The sequence below is a fragment of the Rissa tridactyla genome, chromosome 1, assembly GCF_028500815.1.
Source record: "Rissa tridactyla isolate bRisTri1 chromosome 1, bRisTri1.patW.cur.20221130, whole genome shotgun sequence".
NCBI lineage: Eukaryota > Metazoa > Chordata > Aves > Charadriiformes > Laridae > Rissa > Rissa tridactyla.
In genome coordinates this window covers 209,356,473-209,379,541 of record NC_071466.1, presented here as the reverse complement: position 1 = coordinate 209,379,541, position 23,069 = coordinate 209,356,473, and the positions used below count along the sequence as shown (strand labels likewise).

Genomic DNA, 23,069 nt, shown 5'->3' with positions numbered 1-23,069 from the left:
GCTGCTCCTGGCCCCTCGTGTGCCAGAAGTATTTGTCCTCACAAGCAACCATGGTTTGTCTTAGGTTCAAGAGGGCAACTGTGTAAACCAATTACCCAGCACTCATTAAAATGCAATGTTATAATTAGTAACACAATGCAACTATCAGGAAGATAAAAGAAGGCTGAGAAGTAATTTATATGGTTAAATACAGGAGGGAAAAAAATAACCACTGTTCTTCATCAGAAACACTAAATAGAGATTTTGCAAAGTGTGGAAGAAAAGTATGTTCTTGACTCTGTAACTAGAAGGTAAATCTTAAATAAGTGAAATGTAATTTCACAAGCTGGAATTTAGGCAAAACACTGAGGTTAATTTGCAAAAAGTAACTTAAGACCTTTAAAAGACATTAGGGCTCAGGATTCTTATTTTACATTTCAGCTGAAATAAAGTCTTACAAGTGTAAAAAGGATCTTCAGTTTTCCCTCTCTCCCCCCCAAAAAATCAATAATATTTGAAAAAAAACCACCATAACCAAAACAAACAGTTCATCATTATTAAATTGTTCCAGTATTTTTCCAGTATATGTTCCTTGTTCCATCCACCTGCAAACATTTTTCATTATTTTTTTAAGAGTTGTTCATTAAAGGTAGTTATTGCTACTCTACTCTAAAGTAAACGCCAGCTGGGAACATGATATAACTAGTTCCTAGTAATGTAAGACATTATTCAGCCATTCCCATCTATGTGCTGCTAACTAAACAACCTCCATTCGAGCGGGCTAATGCATGAAAATGTAGAGACTAAGCAGTCCCTGGGCACTGCTAGTGTGTATTCCAGGGCAGGAAGAAAATGAGAGGCAGCATGGTTTTCAAAGAATGTAATCACAGGAGAAAATTATCACTGAATGTATTAGTCTAAAGCAATTGTATTGGGACAGTTGAAAAAACTGCAGAGAAGGAGACAGCATTGTCCCATTATCAGTCAGTTGCTCTTTAGGAAATGACCCTTTGGGATTTTCAAAAGCTCTGATGATCCAGAATCCTCAAAGCCATTTATGTACCTGTGTCTCACTGATATTGAAAAAACCCACAATTTTTCTTTTTAAAAAAAAAACAGCTTAAGTGCCTTAATACTCACAGATATGGATCAATGTAATCTGAAATACAGTGGCTTCTTACCAAGGAAGAACTTTATTATCCTATTGTTAGAAATTTGCTACGAAGTATATATGAGGTTCAGGATTTTTGAGTTACTCTACTTTCTGGAAGTTTTGATTGTTGATTTTAAAAGGAGTTAAGTCAAACCGCTGCTATGTATGTCTGAAAATCATAACTTTAGTGAATAAACCTCCTAGCCAAGGATAGCGGATTTCATTTGGGAACCTTTTCACCAGTGAGAACAATCGGGACATTCAAGGCTTGGTTTTGCCTATATTCCCCATCCATTCCATTTTCTTATCTCTTTCAAAAAGGAAGTTTACACTTCTGTATTCTCCAAAAATATTCCCTTTTTAAGAATGCTGTCTTCTTTAAAAGCTGAATAGAAACAATTCAGCAAATAAATGTATACTGCTTAGTTTTTTACATCTTTGTCTCTAATGATCTTGTGGAGGTGTTCACAGTTCCATGCTGCTTATTACAGTATGTGGAAAAATGGTTCCTCCCACCAAAAAAGGCATTACTGGGGGCTTTAATTGTTGCCTTTGTATTTAGTAAAGTCAATATATGTATTTCTGTTTGCATTCATATGTCAACATGATACTTCTTTAGGATAAAGTGGTTTGTGTCCAAAGCACAGAGCTTTTTCCCATGCAAACATCTGAAGGCCATCAGCTTGTTCTGCACAGCCATTGCTTTATGCTACTGGGCTGGAAATACAAAGTGACAACTTTTCTTTCTTTTTTTTTTTCCTCCCCCTTCATTGTTTCCCCCGAAAAATGTTTGTCAGTTTTCAAACTGTTCATTTCCACTTTCTTAAAGTTAATAAAAACTGCATTTAAAACTACTGACAATGGAAATAGCACCGCGAAGACTGTCAATGACATCAAAGAATCATTTTCTAGACTAGCAATGAGTAAATTTCAGTCCAAAATAAGGTCTGCACAGGGAAACAAAGATGAATGTACTTCTATCTAGACAGGAGGCAAAAATCCTCATACAGCTTTTGAATAGTACTAACTCAAAGGATGTGCATATCTGGGGCATGACTTGAGGCTCACCCTGAATTTAGCAAAAATTATCTAAAGCCTTACAAAAATAAATGGTATTCCTCAGTATTTCTGTCTGGGAGAAGTTGAAATCCCCTTTTTGCATGACTACAGCAAATCAGTTCAAACTAATTTTTTTTTTTTATTTTTTTTTAAACTCCGTCATCACTGATGAAAAAGTACCAGCCACAGGAGCCTAGTAGCATGAAAAAGTCTTAGGCTGAACTGAGTCAAACCTGGAAGAGACGTTACTTTCAGTGCCAGAAACCCTTACAATTTTAAATGTTGCAAATATAAAGATTTAATGAGTTTTTGAGCTATATTTGTTTAAATTTTAATAATGTAGTATTAAAGATAGAATTTTATTTTTCTTTCCTGATTGACCTTTAGATCTGTTGGTAGCTCAGAAGCAAAACAGGGCTTGTTGTTTTTTTCTTTCCCTCTTTGATTTATATTGATTTATCAGAACTCACTAGAGACTGAAAGACAGGAAAATGAAGTTAAGGTTAAAGAAAGGTTAAGCATAGCATCAAAGACCTTTTCACAAGCAAAAAGGTTTTATGTGCTTTAAAATCTCAGCTGCATACCCTGTACATAATAATCACTATAATTAAGTGATTGTCTCCCCTTTAAAAAAAGTTGAAAATGACATAGAGGAATGATAAATCGTTAATTAATGATATGCTGTTCTGTTTCACTTCTGATTACACCTCCTGCTGGGCACGACTGGTCTATTGGCTTCTAATCTCTGCTGTGAATTCATTCAATTCCACGCCTTTCCACTATCATGTTTTCACCCTTCCTGACTTTCATGACTACCATATGGTACAGAGCCACTGTAGGTTCAATTGGTAATTTCATGGTGTCAGTGTTCTGGGGAAAAGATGCCAGTGATATCCAATAGGCATGCTTGGACATGGTTGTCCCACCATAGAAATATCTAAAATTGCCATGAAAATGATAAACTTGTTCATAAAGGATGTTTTAAAATGAGGATATGGTAGAGTTCATCATGACCATGAAAAATTTATTACTTTAGCTTAAAGAAAGAGTTATTTTATCCTCAAATTTGTCTGTTTCACAGAAGACCTGATTAAGATGGGTAGCTTGAAAACAACAGTTGGAAGGAATAATATTTTTTAATTCCATATTAAAAGTATAGGACAGGATATCTCATTTCACATATGGGTGTTAAAAGGGCACAGTCCTAAATAATGCATTTTTAGCTATTTGAATTCAGAGTAATTTCATGGACAGTGCTACATTAATGCCAGAAAGATATGTGTTGTTCTTTGGTCACTGGTTGTTTTCTGTGGGTCTGATTGCTATGTACTTATGATTATTATTCTCTTTACCAGTTGGCAGATATTTAACTTGACCTTGTCCTTTAAATTTAGACTGTGTCTCTCACTGCCTCCTCCATGATACTTCTAGCTGGCTGAGGAGGTGCACACTGGGACTCTGATACTATGAATTTCATCTCCAGCTAGGCCACGTATGTGCCATTTATGGGCTGAAGTATCCCAGGTCAATTTTTAATTCACTTGTTCACTGTGATAGGCATGGGGTCAAGGTAGCAGGGAATGATCTCATTTATTCTCTCCCTTAGCTGTTGCCCTTTGCCAGCCTCGCGGTTACAAAGATGGCAGGAGGAGAAAGGCATGTTCTGTCTTTCCTGTAGAAGATACTGTTTTCTGAGGATTTGCTTGCTAAAAAAAAAACCAAAAAACAAAAAGCAAAAAACAAAAAGGAAAAAGAAAAAAAAACAAAACCAACCAAAAGACAATTTCTATATGAAAAATTCAATGCACTTGATGACTTTCTGAACTGGGAGTGAATGAGCTGGACTCCCGTGTTCCCAACACAGAGTCACAAAAACCTGGTAGGTTGAGAGGAACCACTGGAGGTTTCCAGTCCAAACTCCTGTTCAAAACAGTGTAACTTCACAGTTAGGTAGGGTTTTTTTGGGAGACATACTAATGTTTGCCAGGGATAGGTGTGCAAGCTGTCACTGTTCCAGCCTAGGAATCCAAACATTTTTGAGAAGAGGCTACACTGGCAGTCGGGAGATACACCTCATTTGAGAGAGGTTACAGTTAAGCTCTACACTGAGAAAATGGGTCTAATCATATATTTTCAATGACAATATATTGCATATGGCTTATTGCTTTGTAATTTTCTTGTTATCCCTATTAGCGTAATATAAACATAGGACTGACAGCTTTCTCTGACTTACCATGACTGGAAAATTGAGAAACGTTGCTGACAATTACATCCTCCCACAGATGGAGAACTGTACTCTGGCACAGCGGCAGACTTCATGGGCAGGGACTTTGCCATTTTCCGAACTCTGGGGCATCACCATCCAATCAGAACAGAGCAGCATGACTCCCGGTGGCTAAATGGTATGTAAAATGTACATTTATCCGGTTATGTTCATCTAAAGACTAGCACACAGCTTCATTCCAGCAACATCTGTGACATATACACCCGTCTTTTATTTGGAGCAGAATTTTGTCTTAAACCAGTTAAACTAATCAAAAGTGATTTATAAAGAAGCATTTTTGGTTTAATTACATTGAGATTTGCAGAGTGTGATTAAATTTAAAACATATACAGACACTACGGCTAAGGCAGACGTGCCACAGGAGCAGATTGCTGTAGGGTGCAAGTTGGACAGAAGCTTGAGGCTTGTGGAGGCATCAGCCACACGTCAGCACAAAGTAGCTACAGAGCCTGGGGCAGGACTGTGCCTTGTACAGACTTTAATTTTTGACGAGGTTGAAGGCAGTCTGACACTGGCCACCAAAGTCCAGCAGAAAGTGAATCAGAGCTTCCTGCGCAGGCCAGAGTTGCCAATAGTTTGGAAAAAGTGAAAGGGGTCCTGGGCATTCCAGGCTATTGGGTTACAAAATATTCAATAGTTCAACAAGGCATAATAGCTTGCATTTTTGTAAGGATATTGCTAATCAGGCCTGTAGTTGTTTGTTTGTGTCTATGGGGAGAGAGAGAGAGTTTCAGAGAAAATCTGGGTTTGGCTTCATGTACCAAAATACTTTAAAATGCATCTGAGGACTCTATCCAAGTTCTACTGAAGTCAAAATTGCAATGGCTTAAATGGAATTACACTTGGCTTTAGCTCTTTAGCTATACAAGGGTATGAATGTTTTGGAAATGAGAATTCATCATCTGAAAAAGCTGACATTTGATTTAAGTGAGCCAGTAATACTAACTGTAGTTACTCTGAGTTAATTTATATTTTAATTTTTGAAGAGTTGACTAGCCACTTTTGCAGTACACACTGCTTGCATCCGCCCTCCTGTTTTTGAATTCACAAAGTATTTTGTTCTTAGACATTTTTCACTCCTTAGCCACATTATTTATATCTGTGCTGCCGTGCAGGTTTTCTTATGTGGTTTTGCAATTTAGGGCAAACCGTTCACACAAATTTTTAATGTGTAAGAGCAGACTGTGTTTTAACAACAACGTTTCTTATTAGCTGCAGTCAGGAGCTTCTGTTATCATACTGGTTATCATATTAGCTGTATCTACAATCCAGAACAAACTCAATCCCTGACTCATAATTAAAACCACAAAGTGCTATTGCAGGTGGGATAAACAACTCTATATAAGATATATACATTGGATATATGTATCAGATAAATGTGTATATGACAAGTTGTATGAAGTCCTGTTCAATTTAGCTTTGTCATAATTCATGTGAACTGCTGTGAGGAGAGATTCAGGTCTGTCACATTTCAGTTCTACAGTCCGTGCTTGCCCAGTAACCCAGAAATATTGTTCATGGGTTTATTTTATTATAATAATAGACAAGATTTCTGGAATTCAGGAGACGGTAAAGTGCAAGAGTTACAGACTATCTTGTTACCTGGTGGAGTAATAATATGTTAAAGGTAACAGAACACCCACTTTTGTTGTGATAGTCGTGATGACATAAAGTCCAATCATGCAAGCAAAATCTGCTTTTGTGCAGTAGGTTTGCACAATGACAGCTGAGTCAGGAGGATTTATGCAGTGGGAAAGCACAGCCATTGTCCACAGCCCCTGTACTTCATCGCTGAAAATGTGTCATTCCTTTGTGGATTCGGTTATCAGTCTTTCAGCACTAAATGTGAGAACTGCTTTTCCCAAATTAGCACTAAGGTTACATCTGACAGGGTGCAGAAACCACAACTGCTTTGTGCTCGAGAAGGGGAGCAGAAGACAGTTGCACATAAAAAGCTGATGAACCTCAAGATCTCTAGAGTTAAAGTATTGTCCAAAATGAACGTAAAAATAGAAAGGCAGCTTTTAACGTAGCACAGGGTGAAAATGATTTTCAACTCTCAGTGTAGTTCTTACACTATATTCCAGTATGAGAAGTTTCAAGCTAATTTAGAAAAAAGGTAAGAATCAAACTGAGGCCTTTAGAAATGATTCTCATAACTGTCTATAATCTAATAGAGAATGATCCTTAAGTACATTTTTGAAATCTATCTCTCTATTGCAACTTAATAAGGTTACATTCCTAATATGGAAAGGTTGGCTTAAAATCTGCACTGCAACATTCCTATTAAAGGCTCTAAGACTTTACTGTTAATTTCCCCGTGATAAGGTCCTGGCAGCCTTTCCGCACAGTACTCGTAATTTCTGTATCTAACAGGGGAAGCCAAAAACGATAATTGTTTGTGTTTGAAACTCTACAGGCATGCTAGTCCTTTTATTATTTTTTTTTCTTTTGTCATTTGTCTCTCTTAAATATAATTATAAAAGAAGTTTTGTGTTTGCACATATTTAAAGTGGATATGCTTTTAATGAAATAAGCTCTCAGTGAAGGATGAGGTGCCCTCTATCTTCTTAAAGATCTGTATAAATGAGTTTTGAACCTTAAATTTGCAGACCTTTATATGTTGTTTAGTAAATGGATTTCTATGCGGTGGTGAATTTGCTTTTCTAGTTGCTTTCTACAGCGTGCTTAGCCTCACGTTAAAAATACACTATTTTAATGGGCATATACTGAAAGCTGGATAAGAACAGCAGTTCGGATCAAACTTACAAAAAGAAACCCTCATTCCCATGGAGTTTAATAGCTAGGCGGTGAGGCATCTGGGAATAAAGTCCTTGCTAACGTTTACTTTGTTCGGAGCAGGAACTTAAACGTGCTTTTCCCATACTAAGGCTAAGATCAGACCTGACAAGGTGCAGAAAACACAGCTGTGTGGTACCAAAAATGGAGAGGAGAAGACATTTAGAACTTGCAAACTTTTCACAGAATTTAAATATCATCCTGAACCGCTGTAAAAGTAGGACAACATTGCACAGAACCATTAAGTTTTTTGGATTTAAGTATGACCACAGAGTTCCTACTGAGATCACACAGTCACTTTTTGGAGGTGCTCCACCTTTCCTAAGAGGTTAAATGCTGCTGGGAAGAGAGCTTTGAACTGTGCCCGGCCCAAGGGAAGGTGCTGATCAGCAGCTCTTAAAGACTTTTTAAGTCTTTTAAAGATATTAAATAATCACTGGCTTCTAAAGACATTTCATTTTGTATAAATAATTAAACAGTCACCAAGCCAAATAAAGCAAGGGAGACTGATTCTATAGCCGTGTAGTCTGGGCATTCATCTAGAAGGTAGGGAATCATACATCAGTCACTGTGGCAGTGTATATTTAATTATTGATACAGAGTTGGCCAGATGTGACATGGAGGCATTTGCGAAAACACAGTAAAATAAGTTGGTGCTCAGGGAAGTCATCTTGGATACGAAAAGCCACAGTTCAGTGCCCCAGACTGACTCGTGTACTTCGTTACAAGCCATGTACATGCTCACCCTGGACGTTATTGGCTCCCCTGGTCAGTGCATGGAGTTTCTCTGCACAAAAAGATTTGACAGTCTTAGTTGGTCCCAGTGAGGGTCAAGAATAGTTTTGAACTCTCAGAAAAAAAACAACCTGAAACTGAAAAAAACTTCTCCTGTCCAGCTTTACTATAAGGAACTTTGATGATACATACATATCTTACAGAGTCTTGCCTATAGGCAAAAAACATCTTTTCCTTTAAATGTGCCATTGCCTCTTATAGTTCAGACCCATCAAAAGCTTGTCCTATTTCAAGAAAGCGTAGATCAGATCCTGCTTCTATGAACTGCTTCAGCAATAAAAGAACGATGAGTAGGAGGCGTGAGCAGGTTGGAGCAGCTTCCCCCGGTACCAGGGAGTTCCCTGGTGAGCTCCACGTGGTGTTTGCTGTACGGCATCCACAGGAGCGTTCAGGCAAGGGCTGAGGGCATGGCTGGAGGCAAGAGGAAGAAATGGCAGTGCAGTGTACCAAAGCAAATGCTTAAGCAACGCAAAAGCAATGTACTGCAGGCAGATTTCAAGCTGAAGATTAGGGGAGTGGAAGGAAAGCTGGGAGCCGCTCTCATCTTCCCCGACTTGAGCACAGGGGATCTGGCCTTAAATTTTTACCATTTTGTAAAATGAATAACCATAAACATCTATTTTAAAAGCAAGTCAGAGTTGGGTTGCAGAAGACTTGAAAGGAAATGAAATCACAAAAGCTGCATTATGATAGTATTATGAATCTGGTTTGCACCCCAGAAAAGTGAGGGAATGCTGGCCTCGGTCACCCTCTTTACTAGACCTGGGGTTAGGAGAGACTGTCAGTCTGGATTTCCAGCCTTGGCTTGGAATTTCCTTGCTTTTTATGGGTTTAAACTAGCTCTATGGTATTATTTTAGCATACTTTCCATGGCTTAATTTTTAAAGTGGGGTAGTAGCTGTGCTTAGTCCCCTGGGGTTATTGTCCTTGGTAATTTTTACTTTACGGTTACATAAACAGCTGAGAATTATAGAAACTGAGCGACTGTTCAATAAAAAAGAAAATGACCTCTTAAATTTCACAGGCTCCAAGGCACAAAACACGGACTTGATACTCTTCTGGCATTCACACAGAACTTTAGATATCACTTTATGTTGTTTCCGCTTATGACGGTTTGTAAGATGTCCCAGCACTGGCAACATACACACGTCATTTTGAATATATATGTATTGCAGAGTAGAGGAATGTATGGCAAAAGAAAGGCAAGACTGCAGCTAGCTTATAGGATTTTCACCTCTCTAATAAAATGTATTAAATATGCCAAGATATTTAGAAATAAATATTTGTTCTCCTGCAACTACTCTTGCTGAGACTGGGATGCGTTCATTTGCTGCATCCTTGAATCTATAATTTGTCTTTGGTCACCCACACCAAATCCTTTTCCCACCTATACATACATACCCACTGACACCCTGCTCTTCTGTGCCACTCCCTTGTCACTAAATGCCTTCCTAGTTTCCCACTTTCCAGCTCACCTTCTACACATTCCCAATCCAGATGTAGAGAAGACACTAAAATACATGCCACCAAATGTAAGCAGATGTGAAAAATGGCTGAGCTGCCAGTATAGACAAGAATCCAACATCCTCGTGCCTGGGAGTTATTTCATAAAGTACATCCGAGATATTCTTGGAGAAGGGAGGTGATAGATGCTACAAATACAATAAATCTCCAGCAAGGAAAGAGCTATTTAAATAAAGGACATTTTAAAAAAGCAGGGTATGAACTGCACATGAATGTATTTAGTCTTCAAATTAGAAGTCTCAAACCACAGGGAATGAAATTAGAAAAAGCTGACAAACAGAAGTAGTCAGTGAGGTAGCCTAATAGGTTTTAAGAGGAACTTAAATAACATTTTATGTGTTGTCATATAGCAGGCTTGCCTGACATCGCAAAGGGCTGAAGTGAGTAGACTAAGAAGTCTCTCCTAGGTCTGCATTCCCATAATTTTACAAGGGCATATTTAAACAATCTCACCAGTGAAAACAGTGAGGGGATTTTTTTGTGTGTTGGTTTTGTTTTTGTTCTTCTGGTGTTCCCCCCCCCCCCCCCCAAAGTTCTCTTGCATTTAAAATATGCATTGCTATATTTGAACCAAATTAGTCAGCTGGTATCTCCTATCATGCAGGCTGTAGTGTGGACCAAGTTCCGCACTTTCCCACCACTGCTTATACAGGCAGGAACAACTCCGACCCTTGCAGGAGCAAAACATGTCCATATATGCAAGTCTCATTTCTCACTCAATACACCCTCCCACCGCCATTCCCATTATCTTCATTGCTAAGAATAGTAATAAATAATTTCACAGTGATAAATTCCATGTGTGACAAATGCTAATGTCACCTAACACAGTGCTAGGAAGTACTCAGAAACTATGGTGACGGTGGCATAATAATGTGAACAGAATGGAATACAAACTCAGTTTACAGGGTTGTGGTTTTTTTTTTTCTCCCTTAAGTCTGTAGATCCAAATTTGAGAGTCTGAATATGAATTTTAAATTGCTTTTTTCATTGCAATCTAACAAGTCTTTTCTCTATACATTTTTATTACAACCCGTTCTTTTTCTCTTGGAAGAAATGTAGAATTTATGAAATCACAAAATAATCACTTCTTTCTTACATTATTAATTGACATTTATGCTGTCACTGACCTGAAATGGTTACAACTCAGGAAGCCATAGGTCCATCTGAATACTTGATCAGAAGATGTATTTGAACCAGTTGACTCATCCTGTCTGATAACTGCTCCCTCTATCTTTATACAAATTAAGAGAAGCATTTGATTCAGAAATCAAAGACCAAGTATCTGTCAGAGAACATGCTTTACAGTTCCTCCAGATGTGAGGAAGATCATGAAGATGGTGGGTAAAGACAACCAGAAAATTTTTAACATCCCGTCAAGTGGCCTGAATGAAATTATTTTAAATCCTTCTAGGAAATAGATCTTATCTCTCTCTCTCTGCCTCCCCCCACTAGTCTACGATTAGGTCATTTTCTTAATTAAATTTCAGTGCCGTGGATGATATTTTGTTGCATTTAGGTATGTAAAATTTGTAAATGTAGACAAAGGATAAGTTTTGAGGCTGGAGTGGAAAAAGAGGGTAGGAAAGATGAAGCAGAACGAGACATTCTCCTGGTTTGACTGCACATTTTGAAGACTTCCTGACGCTCTAGATAATATGACCTGGGGTAAAAAGACTTGCATCAGTAAACATATTGGTCTGAGTTATAGACACAATATGCTTGGGGAAGTTAGGATACAAATTAGTCCAGGAACACATGACTTGGGATATATATATGTGTTACATGGTTAACCGTGGGCTCATTTATGGGGTTTGGCTTGGTCAGCCTTATTATCCACACCAAAAATAACCAGCTGGGAGTGTAGATTGGAAGGCACACTTTGCTGCCATTCATACTGTGACTCTTTATAGAGCATATAAGATCAAAAATAATAGGGGAGGTCAGAGTCCGATGCTTTGTGCACTGTTTCTACTGGAGACCAGAGAAGTTTGTCTGCCGCACGTAGTACAGTTTTAGGAAGGAAGTTCACAGCTCTCAAAACAAGTGCTGTGGGATATGACCCCAGTCCCAAACAGATCAGTGCATAGTCTCTCTCTAAATAGAGACTTGGCTGTGATTGCCAGCTTGGGGATCTATGGTCACTCATGTACACTGAATTGATCTCTTGGTGATGTGCCTTAGAATTGCTAAATTTTAGGATTTTTATGTCAGTGGGGAATATGACTTAGTAAATCCCAGTAAGCTTCATGTTGGGGTGGGATCTGAAAGTGTAACCCTTCCCATCACCTATGCTCTGAGTTTTCTGGGGATGAAATTGGACGAATGGTCCAGAACAAGCTCTGGCTAGATGCTAGATGTGGATAAATCAGTGCACCTGGCTGTACAGGGCAGATTGGGTGATCTTGCTTGGGTGTTCAGAATCAAATTGATGACTCAGTTGAGTTGCTTTTTATAGACATTGCTTTAGATGAACAAATCTGAGTCTCATGTGCTGCCTCCAGAACTGTAAGAACCCAGCTGCATGGGTACGCTCCAGGAGTCACACATTTGGTCCTGCATGTCTCCAGCTCTGTACCCTTCTCATACTGAATAATAGACACCAGCAAGTGTCTGATTACCAGTAGTCCCTACGTTCTCTAGAAAGCTTTTTAGCTTTTTTTTTTTTTTTAAAATAAGAGGATTGTTTATTTATATGTATTTATTTCAATGGATAACTTGTAAAGTTGACAATGGACAGCTTAGTAAAGTGATGGTCTTTTTCACATAAGGAAGGTGACAAACAGTATGTAACTGAAGCAGAGGTAGCTGTGGCGAAAATCTCTACTAGAAAGCATTATGTAGTACTTTCAGTTAATATAGGATTAAAAGGACCATTTCTATCTATATATATCTATACATATATGTATAAATATAAACACATTACCTACATGCATCAGTGCATGGGAAACCTCTCCTCTTGCCCTGGAGATGAATTTCAATAGGGTAAAAAAGGCAATTTGTCCAGGACAGGTGTAGTATTCAGGTTCTAAGGCTGCGCTTCGCTTTGCTATTTGTGTAGGCCCCGCTTTAAATTACACAACATGGGTTCCTTTGTAATTATTATTTGCAAAGATCCAAATCAGCTTAAGGAAAAGGAAAGTTCAGATTAGGTGGCAGGATGCCAAAGACAAAGCCTTTGTGTTACAGGCCTTGAAAATTCGAGTAGGATTCCCATGATCTCCGAGATCTCTATGAGGGCTCATCACAGCTCTGATGCTTGAAAAACAGTGACTTTTAGCTGCCAAATTATGCCTCCTTCCCTGTTCACAAAAGTAACCAACTGGTTTTTCAATGAAAGTTAAGCAGAAATCGGCTTGTAGGGAATCACACAGCAGAATACTAATTGATTTAAACAAAGCTGGAATGGGTCTGTTACAGCCCCCTTCATTGGGATATGACATACCCCTGAATCTTTTTTTTATGTTCTTGTGTTGTGGTTTTTCTCCTCTTCTTCTCTAGCCATCAATTTAATGAGTGTTGACCCTGTCAATACCAATTTCCTCTTCTCAGGCCACCACGTTCAGAGTTTGGTGGGCATTCAATAGAGATTTACTGTTGACTGGGTAATTTGAGTTCATGTGTGTGGTGAAAAATTAGTGAGGAGAATTACCCAGAAAAGTGGATGCCATGACAATGCATGTCACCATGGTGTGACCAGCTCTGCTGACATAGGTTTCAAAAGCTCTCCCCCTGTGAAAATGGGGCCTGTTTGCAAATTAATTAGTTTCTGGCAGCAGCTTGATTGTTGACCCAAAGTTTGTAGAGTGGAAAAACAATCAGATTAGTGTGTTCAATATAAAGGGCCAGCGCAGCACTCAAGTGCAGTTTGCCAAACTGTTGAAGCTGTGAATAGAGTGAAACAAATTCTTTTTTGAGAAGCCAAGGCAAAGGTTAAGTGTGATGTGACTAGAGCACGCTGGCCGCGGGGTGGTGGGGGGAGAATTAGAGGTTTCAGCCGCACGAAAATAGAGAGCGCTGAGCGAGTTGCATTGAATTTAATGAAATTCACAGCTTCAGACGCAAAAGTGTTTGGCAATGGTTTAGTCTGTGTTAAAGGGCGAAATAAGATGGCTTTGTTTTAAGAAGTTTTCTTTGTATAGTCATGTGGGATACCAGGGACTAAGCCCCTAAAGGGTATTAGAGACACTTCCTGAGCCTCTACACTGTTTCTAAGCACCTGCAGACTTTGAGGTTTGTACCAGTTCCTCCCCCTCCCCACCACACACTAACTCCCTTTATCTCTAACATTCAGTCCAAGCCTGCCATTCATCACCTCCAACATTTGGGCAGGTTTCTTCTTTTAAATAGTGCTGGTGCCACAACTCATGGGTAAACATACTAGAAATCAACGCTTGCGAACAGATAGACTAGCTAAAACTTGTTATTCGGGTACTGAGACAAAAGTTAGATACTAAAAAATACCACAGGCCAGATCTTTAGCTGATAATAAATGAGAATATCCCCAATGCAGCCAAGAAAGATCTGATGATTTCTACTCACTGCAGTGCTCAACTCATTTCATTAATATGCTTTATTTCTTCAATGGCTGTTTTATATATAAATCTGCCCTTCAATATCCATTTATGAAATACACTGTAATTTGTTCCCTTAGACTATTTATTTCCTTTACATCAAACAATGCCTATACATTTTTTAACTGTTATTTTCCCAGCATGACAAATACAAAGAAGAAAAATGCCAACAAATGTGGAAGAGTTCATGTTCATGGACAGTTGATGTAGTCTTCTCTCAAGCCAACACTTTGGCCCTGTTGGCCTGGATCGGAATACTTGTCAGAACCAGGGGAATGGGAGGACAGAGCAGCTGAGCTTAAAATATGAAGGGCTCCACCACCACATAGCCACCAACCCATCAAGTAGCTGAGGTGCCCAGCACACCCAGCAGAGCTTATGATGTGAGGATACAGTCCCTTAGTCTGTTCCTACCTCTTTTTCCCATTCTATAAAGTTACAACTGTTAGTCTGCAACTTATACAAACGTTGTGATTTCTTCTTGGTAATGGGGCTGAACCTAACCCCCTTTACACTAACATTCCTGAACCGTGAATTGCTTGTCCCAAAAGGCATCCAGTGTTGCTTGCAATTAACACAACTGATTGCTCAAAGCCGGCACCTGATGTGGCACATAGCCAGCTGGAAACATAATTGGTTCCTTAGATGGAGAAACATCCACTTCAGAGTGGAGTTTGTGATGATGGAATTATTAGTTCAAAGTAAGCCAGGTATGTGAATACCTGGTCTATACATTAAGATCTCGGCTAGCACTAGACACAGGCGAATTAAGTTGCAGACTCAAAGCCTCCCTTTCTCTCTGTCTCCATAACTTCCCCTTCTCTTTGTTCATGAAATCGTGTAAATTCCAGTCTGAATGCTTGTAAGGCTAAGTAATTGCTTTTGTTCTTTGGGTTATTTAATTACAAATCTCAGTAGATGACAGGTCCTCTGCACTAAAGGAAGACATCACATTTGCACAGTTACAGAATCCCAACACAAATGTGTGTGGCAAATCAGTGACTGCAGATTTATTCATGCCCTCTGGGACCTGCACTGCCTTTTCAGCTTAGCATGCAATATGATTTAAATTACAGCTTGTGCAGAGCTGTGCCTTGGGATTACACTCCATGTTTCCAACTGTTTATAGTTCAGTGAGCTTTAACCTCTGTGATTCTGAAAATTAAATAATGTCACGGCTGATATCAAACTGATGGTTGGTACTAGATTGCTAAATACTGTCTTGTATTAAAAGCCTATTTTTACAACAAAGTGGAAACATCAATGTATTTAAAACACTGATAACACATTCAGGTAGTTCGAGAGCACAATTCAAAAGTCGCACGAGCAAAGAATTGCAAAGCTAATATTAAGCTCCATTCTCAAGCTCCTTCTTCTGTATTTAGCGGAGTTATGGCTGTTGACTTTACTCGAGCAGGACTGGGCCTAACGCAATGCCTTGTGGTTAGGTAGTCACACAGAGCACGTGAGATCAAGAAATGTAGATAGAGCATCTGTTGTAGTTAAATTCAGATTTGTTAACTCCTTGCAGATTTTATACTTTCATTATTTCTGAAATTATATCGAAACAGGCCTTTTGTGCTGTAACTATAGGACATCTTAATATCTCTGTAACCTTTAAACAGAGCAGGAGAGAAAACACTTAGTTACAAAACTGTATATCAATATGGCATGTAATTTCCCAGTAGATCAGTTTTCATCCTTTTCAGGGTTTTAATCGCTACAAAATCTTTTAGTGATTTTTCTTCATTTAGTCCTGCAAACCCGTGTTTCCAGGATAGATGCTGTTCCAGTCCCACTTGAGCCACTTCACTGGGTTCCTCCCCAGGTTCCACCAGGCAACACCTGCAAAACAAAAGGGTGAAACAGATGTCACAACCAGCATCATTTAGCATGTAGAGCCTTATTCATGACACTGTCGTAAAGAACAGGAAGAGGACAAATGGGAGAGGCAAACGGATACTTATTTTTCATTTGTAAATGTAGCATGTTTGACTAAATAGCAGAGAAAATAAACAACGAAGCCCCAAATACCTTATTCACAGAATGACAGTTCTCAGATATGATGGACAAATTACAAAAAAAGGAAAAAAAACCTTGACAAATGGTTCCTCATTTGATGCCTTTACGTGTTGACAGTGCAATAGATCCTGAACTTCCCGTTTTGCTGCATTGCCAAAGTGGCACTTCTTTTTCCCCTTGATCTTTGGGGCACCCTATATTCCTTATCTCAGACTTCAATGCCTAGCTTTTAAGTTGCAGAGTGGTGTCTAAAGTAACCTGTCCCTTGCTATTCCATTGGATTCTGTGGATTTATATCAATCTATCCTTGTTGAATATCTGGCTGTTAGATTTGACTTTCTAAAGATGTAGATAGGTGCTTTTACATACCATACAGTAAAAAAGACATGGTAAAGTTTACGGAAACATTTAAGATATGTCAAGGTATAGAGGTATTCACCAGCTAATAGTTGATAGTCAGAAGCAGTGATGCGTCAGATGATGTGATAGTCTACAGATAAATGACTACATTATTGGAATGTTGTAACACTGCTTTTAAGAATCTCAATCTCTAAAGCGGCATTGTTGTCTGAAAGTTTCCATGTCCAAAAAGACTGTTGAGAGTAACCCACTAAAACTGAGCTCCCAGTTGGTATGGTTTTTGTAGCTCGTTTTCCTTCTGTTCTCAGGTCTGTATCACTGGTGGCTATAGGCTGAATGTTTCGCATGTTGGGAAGGTGAGACATCTCATAGTGTTATCATGGACAATTACCTTCTTCAAAAACAAGGGTTAAACTGTCAATCTTTGAGACTGCTGTCTCTTATACAACTTCCAGCAGAATTTGATGTTCCTGAGCACTTAGGGCTGCAACAAGCATTCTAAGTAAATGAAGGCAAAAGAGTTCCCTTTCTGATTTACCTTTTAAAGTGATAGGTCTGTGTTTTTGTTAGATTCCTGGATTATGGAAAAGTGTATTTTTAACATATGTTTATATATAAAAATTTAATTTCCTTTTGGTAGGTTTGTAAAGATTTCTGTTCAGGTAAGTGCAGCAAGATTTGTGGGAAGATTTGATTAGATAGGTCAGTATAAGAAGAAACCAGATAACCTTTCAGGGACAGAGTTTTTTTACAGATGATCGTTCAGAAAAACAGAAGAAAAGTTATTTTAAAGACTGGATTACACATTTTTCCCATTCACTCCACAGCTCTTATGAAATATTTGAAAGCATTCATTGATAATACATTATCTGTGAATATGGACATGTATCTGAGGATTGGTGTTTATTGATTCTTTTACTGCCATTTGAGCAAAATTCAATACCCATATAAATAGTAAAAAGTGTTCCACTGATGTCAGTGAGATTAATCATATTTCCTGAGCTCTATGATAACATTTGACACACTGTAAAATCTGACAGTCACAGGGCACAGCTCTCTCTACTTACTTACCCACACCTTTGGTCTGTTTCCTATTCTCCTATTTCACTAAAGGAAATTCCACCAAAGGCAGAAGAAGCTCCTTGAGAGGGAAAGGTGCAAAACAGTCCTATGAGATATTTAACATGGACTAGAGAGTCATCAGCTTTTTTCACAAGATTGTGTAAATGGGTTGTCATTCTTAATACTCAGTTCTGCTCCATATTTGACATACTTTCAGTTTTAATTTTTTTTTTGCCAGACCTGTCAGTAGAAAGCATTCTTCAAAAAATGTTCCACTGTTTCCCATTTATTACAGGACCTATATTTTTTACTGCATTTCATACTCTTATTACTTTTTAAATACTTATGCTAAACTTTCTGTTAATTCCTCTCTCTGCTGTTTATGTATTGCAAGCATGTGTGCTGCAAATTCCTCCCTCACTGCTTTTAAAAAATGCTAAAATTTTGAGTCGGATACAATGTTACTCCAAGAAGGTTTTCATTCTTAAAAGTCACAGTAATTACATCAAATATTTCTGAAATGCTGTCAGTGAATAAAAAAAAGGAGGCTTTCCTTGTGCAGAATAAAAGTATACGCCAATTAAACAGAGTTTGAGAAGAACAACTTTCCGACAGAGCCATGCAAAGGTAACGTTGCAAGATTTTTCTATCATCTCAAGCAGCTCCATGGTTTTCATCACACCTGTGCTATTTAATACTTTCTCTTTTCTTTTTCTTTAATGAGCAGAACTGAGTTTCACATCCTCAATAAACTAGTACATTATTTCAGTTGCTACAAATCCTGTTAATACCTAATGTTGACTGAAGCCAAATTAAGTTGGAATCACATATTACGCTCACATGACTACTGAAAGAGGTTGTCATAACTGATGCTATCACTCTGAATACCTCAGGTTGTGCTGAGGGGTTTTGCTTCCGCTTACAGATGCCTTACTGCATTTTATATTGCTGTGCTACACTGACAGATCAGTTAAAACCAGTCATTCACCCAGCCCTTTTTTCAGTCTTCGCTGCCATCCCTCATTAATCTTATTTTAATGGATTTTGTGTCAAGTTGCTTTACACTAGCTGTAAAAGTTAATTATAACAACAAAACCTTTTTCATAGTTTGACAAAATGACCTCAGTTTTGGGGCCAAATCTAAAGGTTTTAACAAAGAAATGAAATTACAGGAGATTGGATAGGTTAGGAAATTGCTACAGGAGTGTTCTCTGCTGGATCACTTCATGGGAACTGGCTCGGGCTGATGATCGTTTCCCGATGAATGAACATCCCTCATTGAGACTTGAGATGATGGCAGAGTCCTGTCCAGTTTTTTGACATGATGTCAGTGAGGAGATTGTTTTTACAGCTACACAACCCCTTCCACACACTTCAAATGGAACCTGACAGTACAAAATTTGGAATTTTTTCTTCCTGTTTTCAAAATAGATGATTTTTGACACAAAGGCCATATTTGTTCACATATTTTTTCACGTTCTGTTGTAGGCAGAAAAAAGTAATATATGTGTGGACAAATGCTTCTGCTGGAGACAGGGTTGTGCACTCTATGGAGCTGACAGAGAAATCTTAGGTCTCAGGAAATATAGGTCTCGGGAGATGTGTGGAGGCTAAAGGCAGACTTGTCAAGCCACTGTTGTTCAGTTTGGGGTTTCGTGCTTTTGCCAGTCATGCTGATGAAGGCTGTCCCACTTTCCCCGCAGTGGAATGTGTTTGCCTTGTTAATCCCCAGCTATTCCTCACATTCAGCCAGGGACTTGTCTCCTGCAACGTGCCGTGTCGAGAGTTTGGCTGATGGTGCTGCTGCAGCATGCTGTCTCCGCCTTCAGGACACGCTCTTGTACCCTCAAATTTCCAAGTTGCAAAGAGGAAGATTATAATGACACATCTCTCAGCATTCTGGAAGACCCGAGAAAATCACATTAGTGGAGAGGAACAGGTTTGGTCTCTGAGTTTTGGGTCATCTACCATAAACTGCCTGGGCATCTCCAGAGACGTGTGCTCCACCTGTGAATATTCAGAGCTTATGCAAGCCCGCAGCATGAGTCTGATTGCCAAAAGTGTGTAACACCCCAAATCAGAAATTTCTTTGTTTTCCATGCTTCACTTGCTCCCCTAATACATCACTTTTTAACATAAAGACTGTGATATTTAGTTTTTGTCACTCATCCAGAGCTCTAAAAATGTAGGTTACACAGTTAAGGCACAGGCTTTCCAGTGTTTTTATTTCCAGGCATCAATGTCAAAAACTTCAGATAAATGACCGAGAGGGGAAGAAACAGGCTCTTAGCTGGAACTCTCGTTAGCTTTTTCTGCAGAGACATTAAGAAATGTGGAAAATTGAGATTAAAGTATTCCTAAATGGAGGATATGCTGCAAGCCTTACTTTCTCTTCTGTGGACACTGGTTTTCTCCGTTGCCTGATTCTTCTTTTTGAGGGACAAGTAAATCAGTTTAAAATTAATTGTGTTGATAGATATACAACACCTTAAAACATAGTGAGCAATGGAAAAGAGGTGTTAATTTTGGTCGTTGTTCTGTAAAGAGATAATAATCACCTCTTTTAAATTAAATAGGGTGGGTAGATCATAAGCATTGTTTTGTGAGAAATCTAATTTACGTTGAGAATTAAGCTATAATTTTACTGAACTTTCGTATTCACTTTTCTTCACCATATAATTAGTCATTACAGGGAATCAAAACTATTGTTGTCTCTTTAGAACAAAGGCTTCAGAAACTGATAATTGCATCAGAGATCAACATGTTCTTCCTTCTCCTTCCTGCATGAGCTAAAATGTTGCTCCCAAGAAATATTCCTACGGAATCATGCCTCTAAGGCAGCGGAGGAGGAAGAGCTCTGGGGGCAGTGGCGAGCAGTGGCCAGCCTTGGTACTCGGAGGCTCATTTACACACCTTGAGAGGTGTTAAGTACCGCAAATTAAGGTTGTGCTCCCCTTAAGGTCGTTTGATCCTGTGGCCCTGGGGAGGTGGCCGGGTGCGGTGAGGTGCTGCAGCCTCGGCCGGTGCCCCCGGCAGGTCCCCAGCCCGGTCCCCCCAGCCCGGTCCCCCCAGCCCGGTCCCCCCGGCCGCTTCCAGCCCCTCCAGGCCAGAGGCTGCTGCTCTCGCCTTTCGTCCCCTCGGGCCGCCCGGCTGCTTTTACAGAAAACCCGGCTCTTCTGGAGGTGCACCCGATGGATCAATCCCCTTCTTCTCTTCTCCTTATCGCTATCCAGACAGTGTCCATCTTATACACCTTAGTATATTATTAACGCTCCAAACTACGCTTGCCCTTCTTTGCTTTGGCCCCAACTATAAATCTGTAATTCCTTAAAAAAATACCTCCACTTAATTCAGTTTTAATGTCTGTCACAACCAGAATGATCCATAGGTGTCACTCAAGGTCAAAGCCCTGAAAATCCACAACGACTAGATTCCTCTTGGTGTATATGTAAGAGTAGCACTGAAATGTGGAGGAATTTAGACATGTAAAAGCATCGTGCATCGTTTGTAATGTGTGTCTTTTTGTTTGTTATGTTGTGTTGCATCCATCTATTGAAACGATGGAAGAGTGATATGTTAATATTATTTTTAATACCATTCATCCTTGAAAATCTGTAATCTCTTTATGTCACAAAAAATTCCCACAAGTCACCACTGAAGAAAACCAGCCAGATTCTGTGGAGAGGATGATTTTTTTTTCTTAATTCTGAGAAGAGTTTTGAATCAGAAAGAAACGAAGAATATATATGCGAATGAAATTACAAGAAGCCTTAGCTAAACCTTAAACTTATGAGCCCTTATTATAATATGATTGTGTCACCAAAATTTCTTTTACTCGTCTTTGAAAAATTAAAAAAAAACCAAAGGGATATGGCTTCTAAGGAGAAACTAACTGTCATAGCTAACAGACTATTTTAAGATCATCGTTCCTCAGCATCAGTCTGGCTAGACTCAAAGACAAACCGCTTGATCAATATCACCAGTCTATAAAACTCTTTCTGATGAGAATTTCCATTGCAACATCAATGAGTGACCATAGGGCTTCTTATGCTGTGGTAGCTGCTAACATCTCAATCATGCGTGGCCTGTGTGCCACACATCCACCTCCGCCTACCCATGGCTTTGCAAACAGTGTCTTTAAATCACATCTCTACTCTGTGGTCTGTCCCTGGGACTACTTTCCATGTCAGCATCTGACAATAAGTTGCCACAAAACCCTCATATTAGCTCCATAATAGCCACAAGTTATCCCTTGTGCAAAGAGCATTCCCACCTGGAGGATGTGGTCTGATGCCATCCATGTTGCTGAGGAGCTTCACTGCAAGCGGTGAATCCATGAGAGCTTGGCTGCGTTTGCTTGAGTCATCAGCAAGAGGGATGTGAAAGCTGAAGAATTAAAACGAAGGGACTTTGGAAGAACACCATTAAAAGCTTTGGTGTTTTGTAAACTACATTCAAGTGTGTAAAACCACAAACCAACTTAGCTCTCTCATCACCATATATTAAAAGCTTTGTCCCCCGGTGGCCTTGACGACGTGCCCATGGCGGGCGGCTCTGCTGGGCACATTTGTTACTGGGGCTGCAAGTCCTCCTCTCTGTGGGTAGCAGAGCTCGCTGTGATTGCAAGTTCAGATTTTCTGAGGACAGTGCTTGCTCTCTGTACTGGGTCTCAGTGGACGGGCACTCTATGTAGTTATGAAGTCCTGAGTAGCTGTCTATTTTTGTTGTTGTTAAATTTTTAATTTCAGCTTCCCTGGTCTTGTTCCTCTCCTCAGGGCCTCAGTCACTCTCCAGTACTTTTCATTAAATTATAGCAATTGCAGTTTTACTGAGCATAAAATTTCCCTAGTTTCCTAGAATTTTCTTACTGTGAACTGATAAGTTAGTCATTTTGACCGTAAATATACAATAATAGGGGCATCCAGTTCAAACTCTTTACAAAACATTTCCTGAGAGAGTTGCCCTTTGGCTCCTGTCAAGTGATGAAGAGATGACCCCAGCTTCTGTTCCCTCAGCTTTCTCAATCTTGACAGCTAAAGGTAATTTCTGTGCCTTCAAGTTTATAGATCTTCATTAAAATGCTAATACAATTCAGTTAGAAATCCAATTTCTGACTTTTATTGTTTCTTGCTATTGGACTGTGTGTGTGTGCATGTGGTTGTTGCTGCTAAAGAGTAACAGTTGTAAAAGAACGAATGCAGATCGATTCCCCTTAGCTTTTTCACAACCTGAAATGCTGAGACAAGCAAAACATGTTTCCATTACTTAACTAAACAAACAATAGCGTATAAATCATAGAGGCAGCTGGACCAAGGTGTCGTTTCCATAAAGAGCCAGATTTCTCTTGAAGGACAGTTTAATGGGCTGCTGCCAGCGAAACGTCTGCAGAGCTGGTAATGGCAGGAGGGCACACAAAAAGTGGCGCTAGAAAGGTGTCGTGTGGGAGCTGAGAAATAGCTCC

At 39.3% G+C, this 23,069-nt stretch overlaps 1 protein-coding gene across 1 annotated transcript in view; it reads left to right on the top strand.

The window, feature by feature from the left end:
- Positions 1 to 23,069, top strand: part of SEMA3A (semaphorin 3A) — a 170,490-nt gene that overhangs the window by 104,457 nt on the left and 42,964 nt on the right. Inside the window, exon 6 of the mRNA XM_054183185.1 lies at positions 4,474 to 4,593. Within this exon, the coding sequence (XP_054039160.1) occupies positions 4,474 to 4,593 (120 nt within the window). The remainder of the gene's footprint in view (positions 1 to 4,473; positions 4,594 to 23,069) is intronic.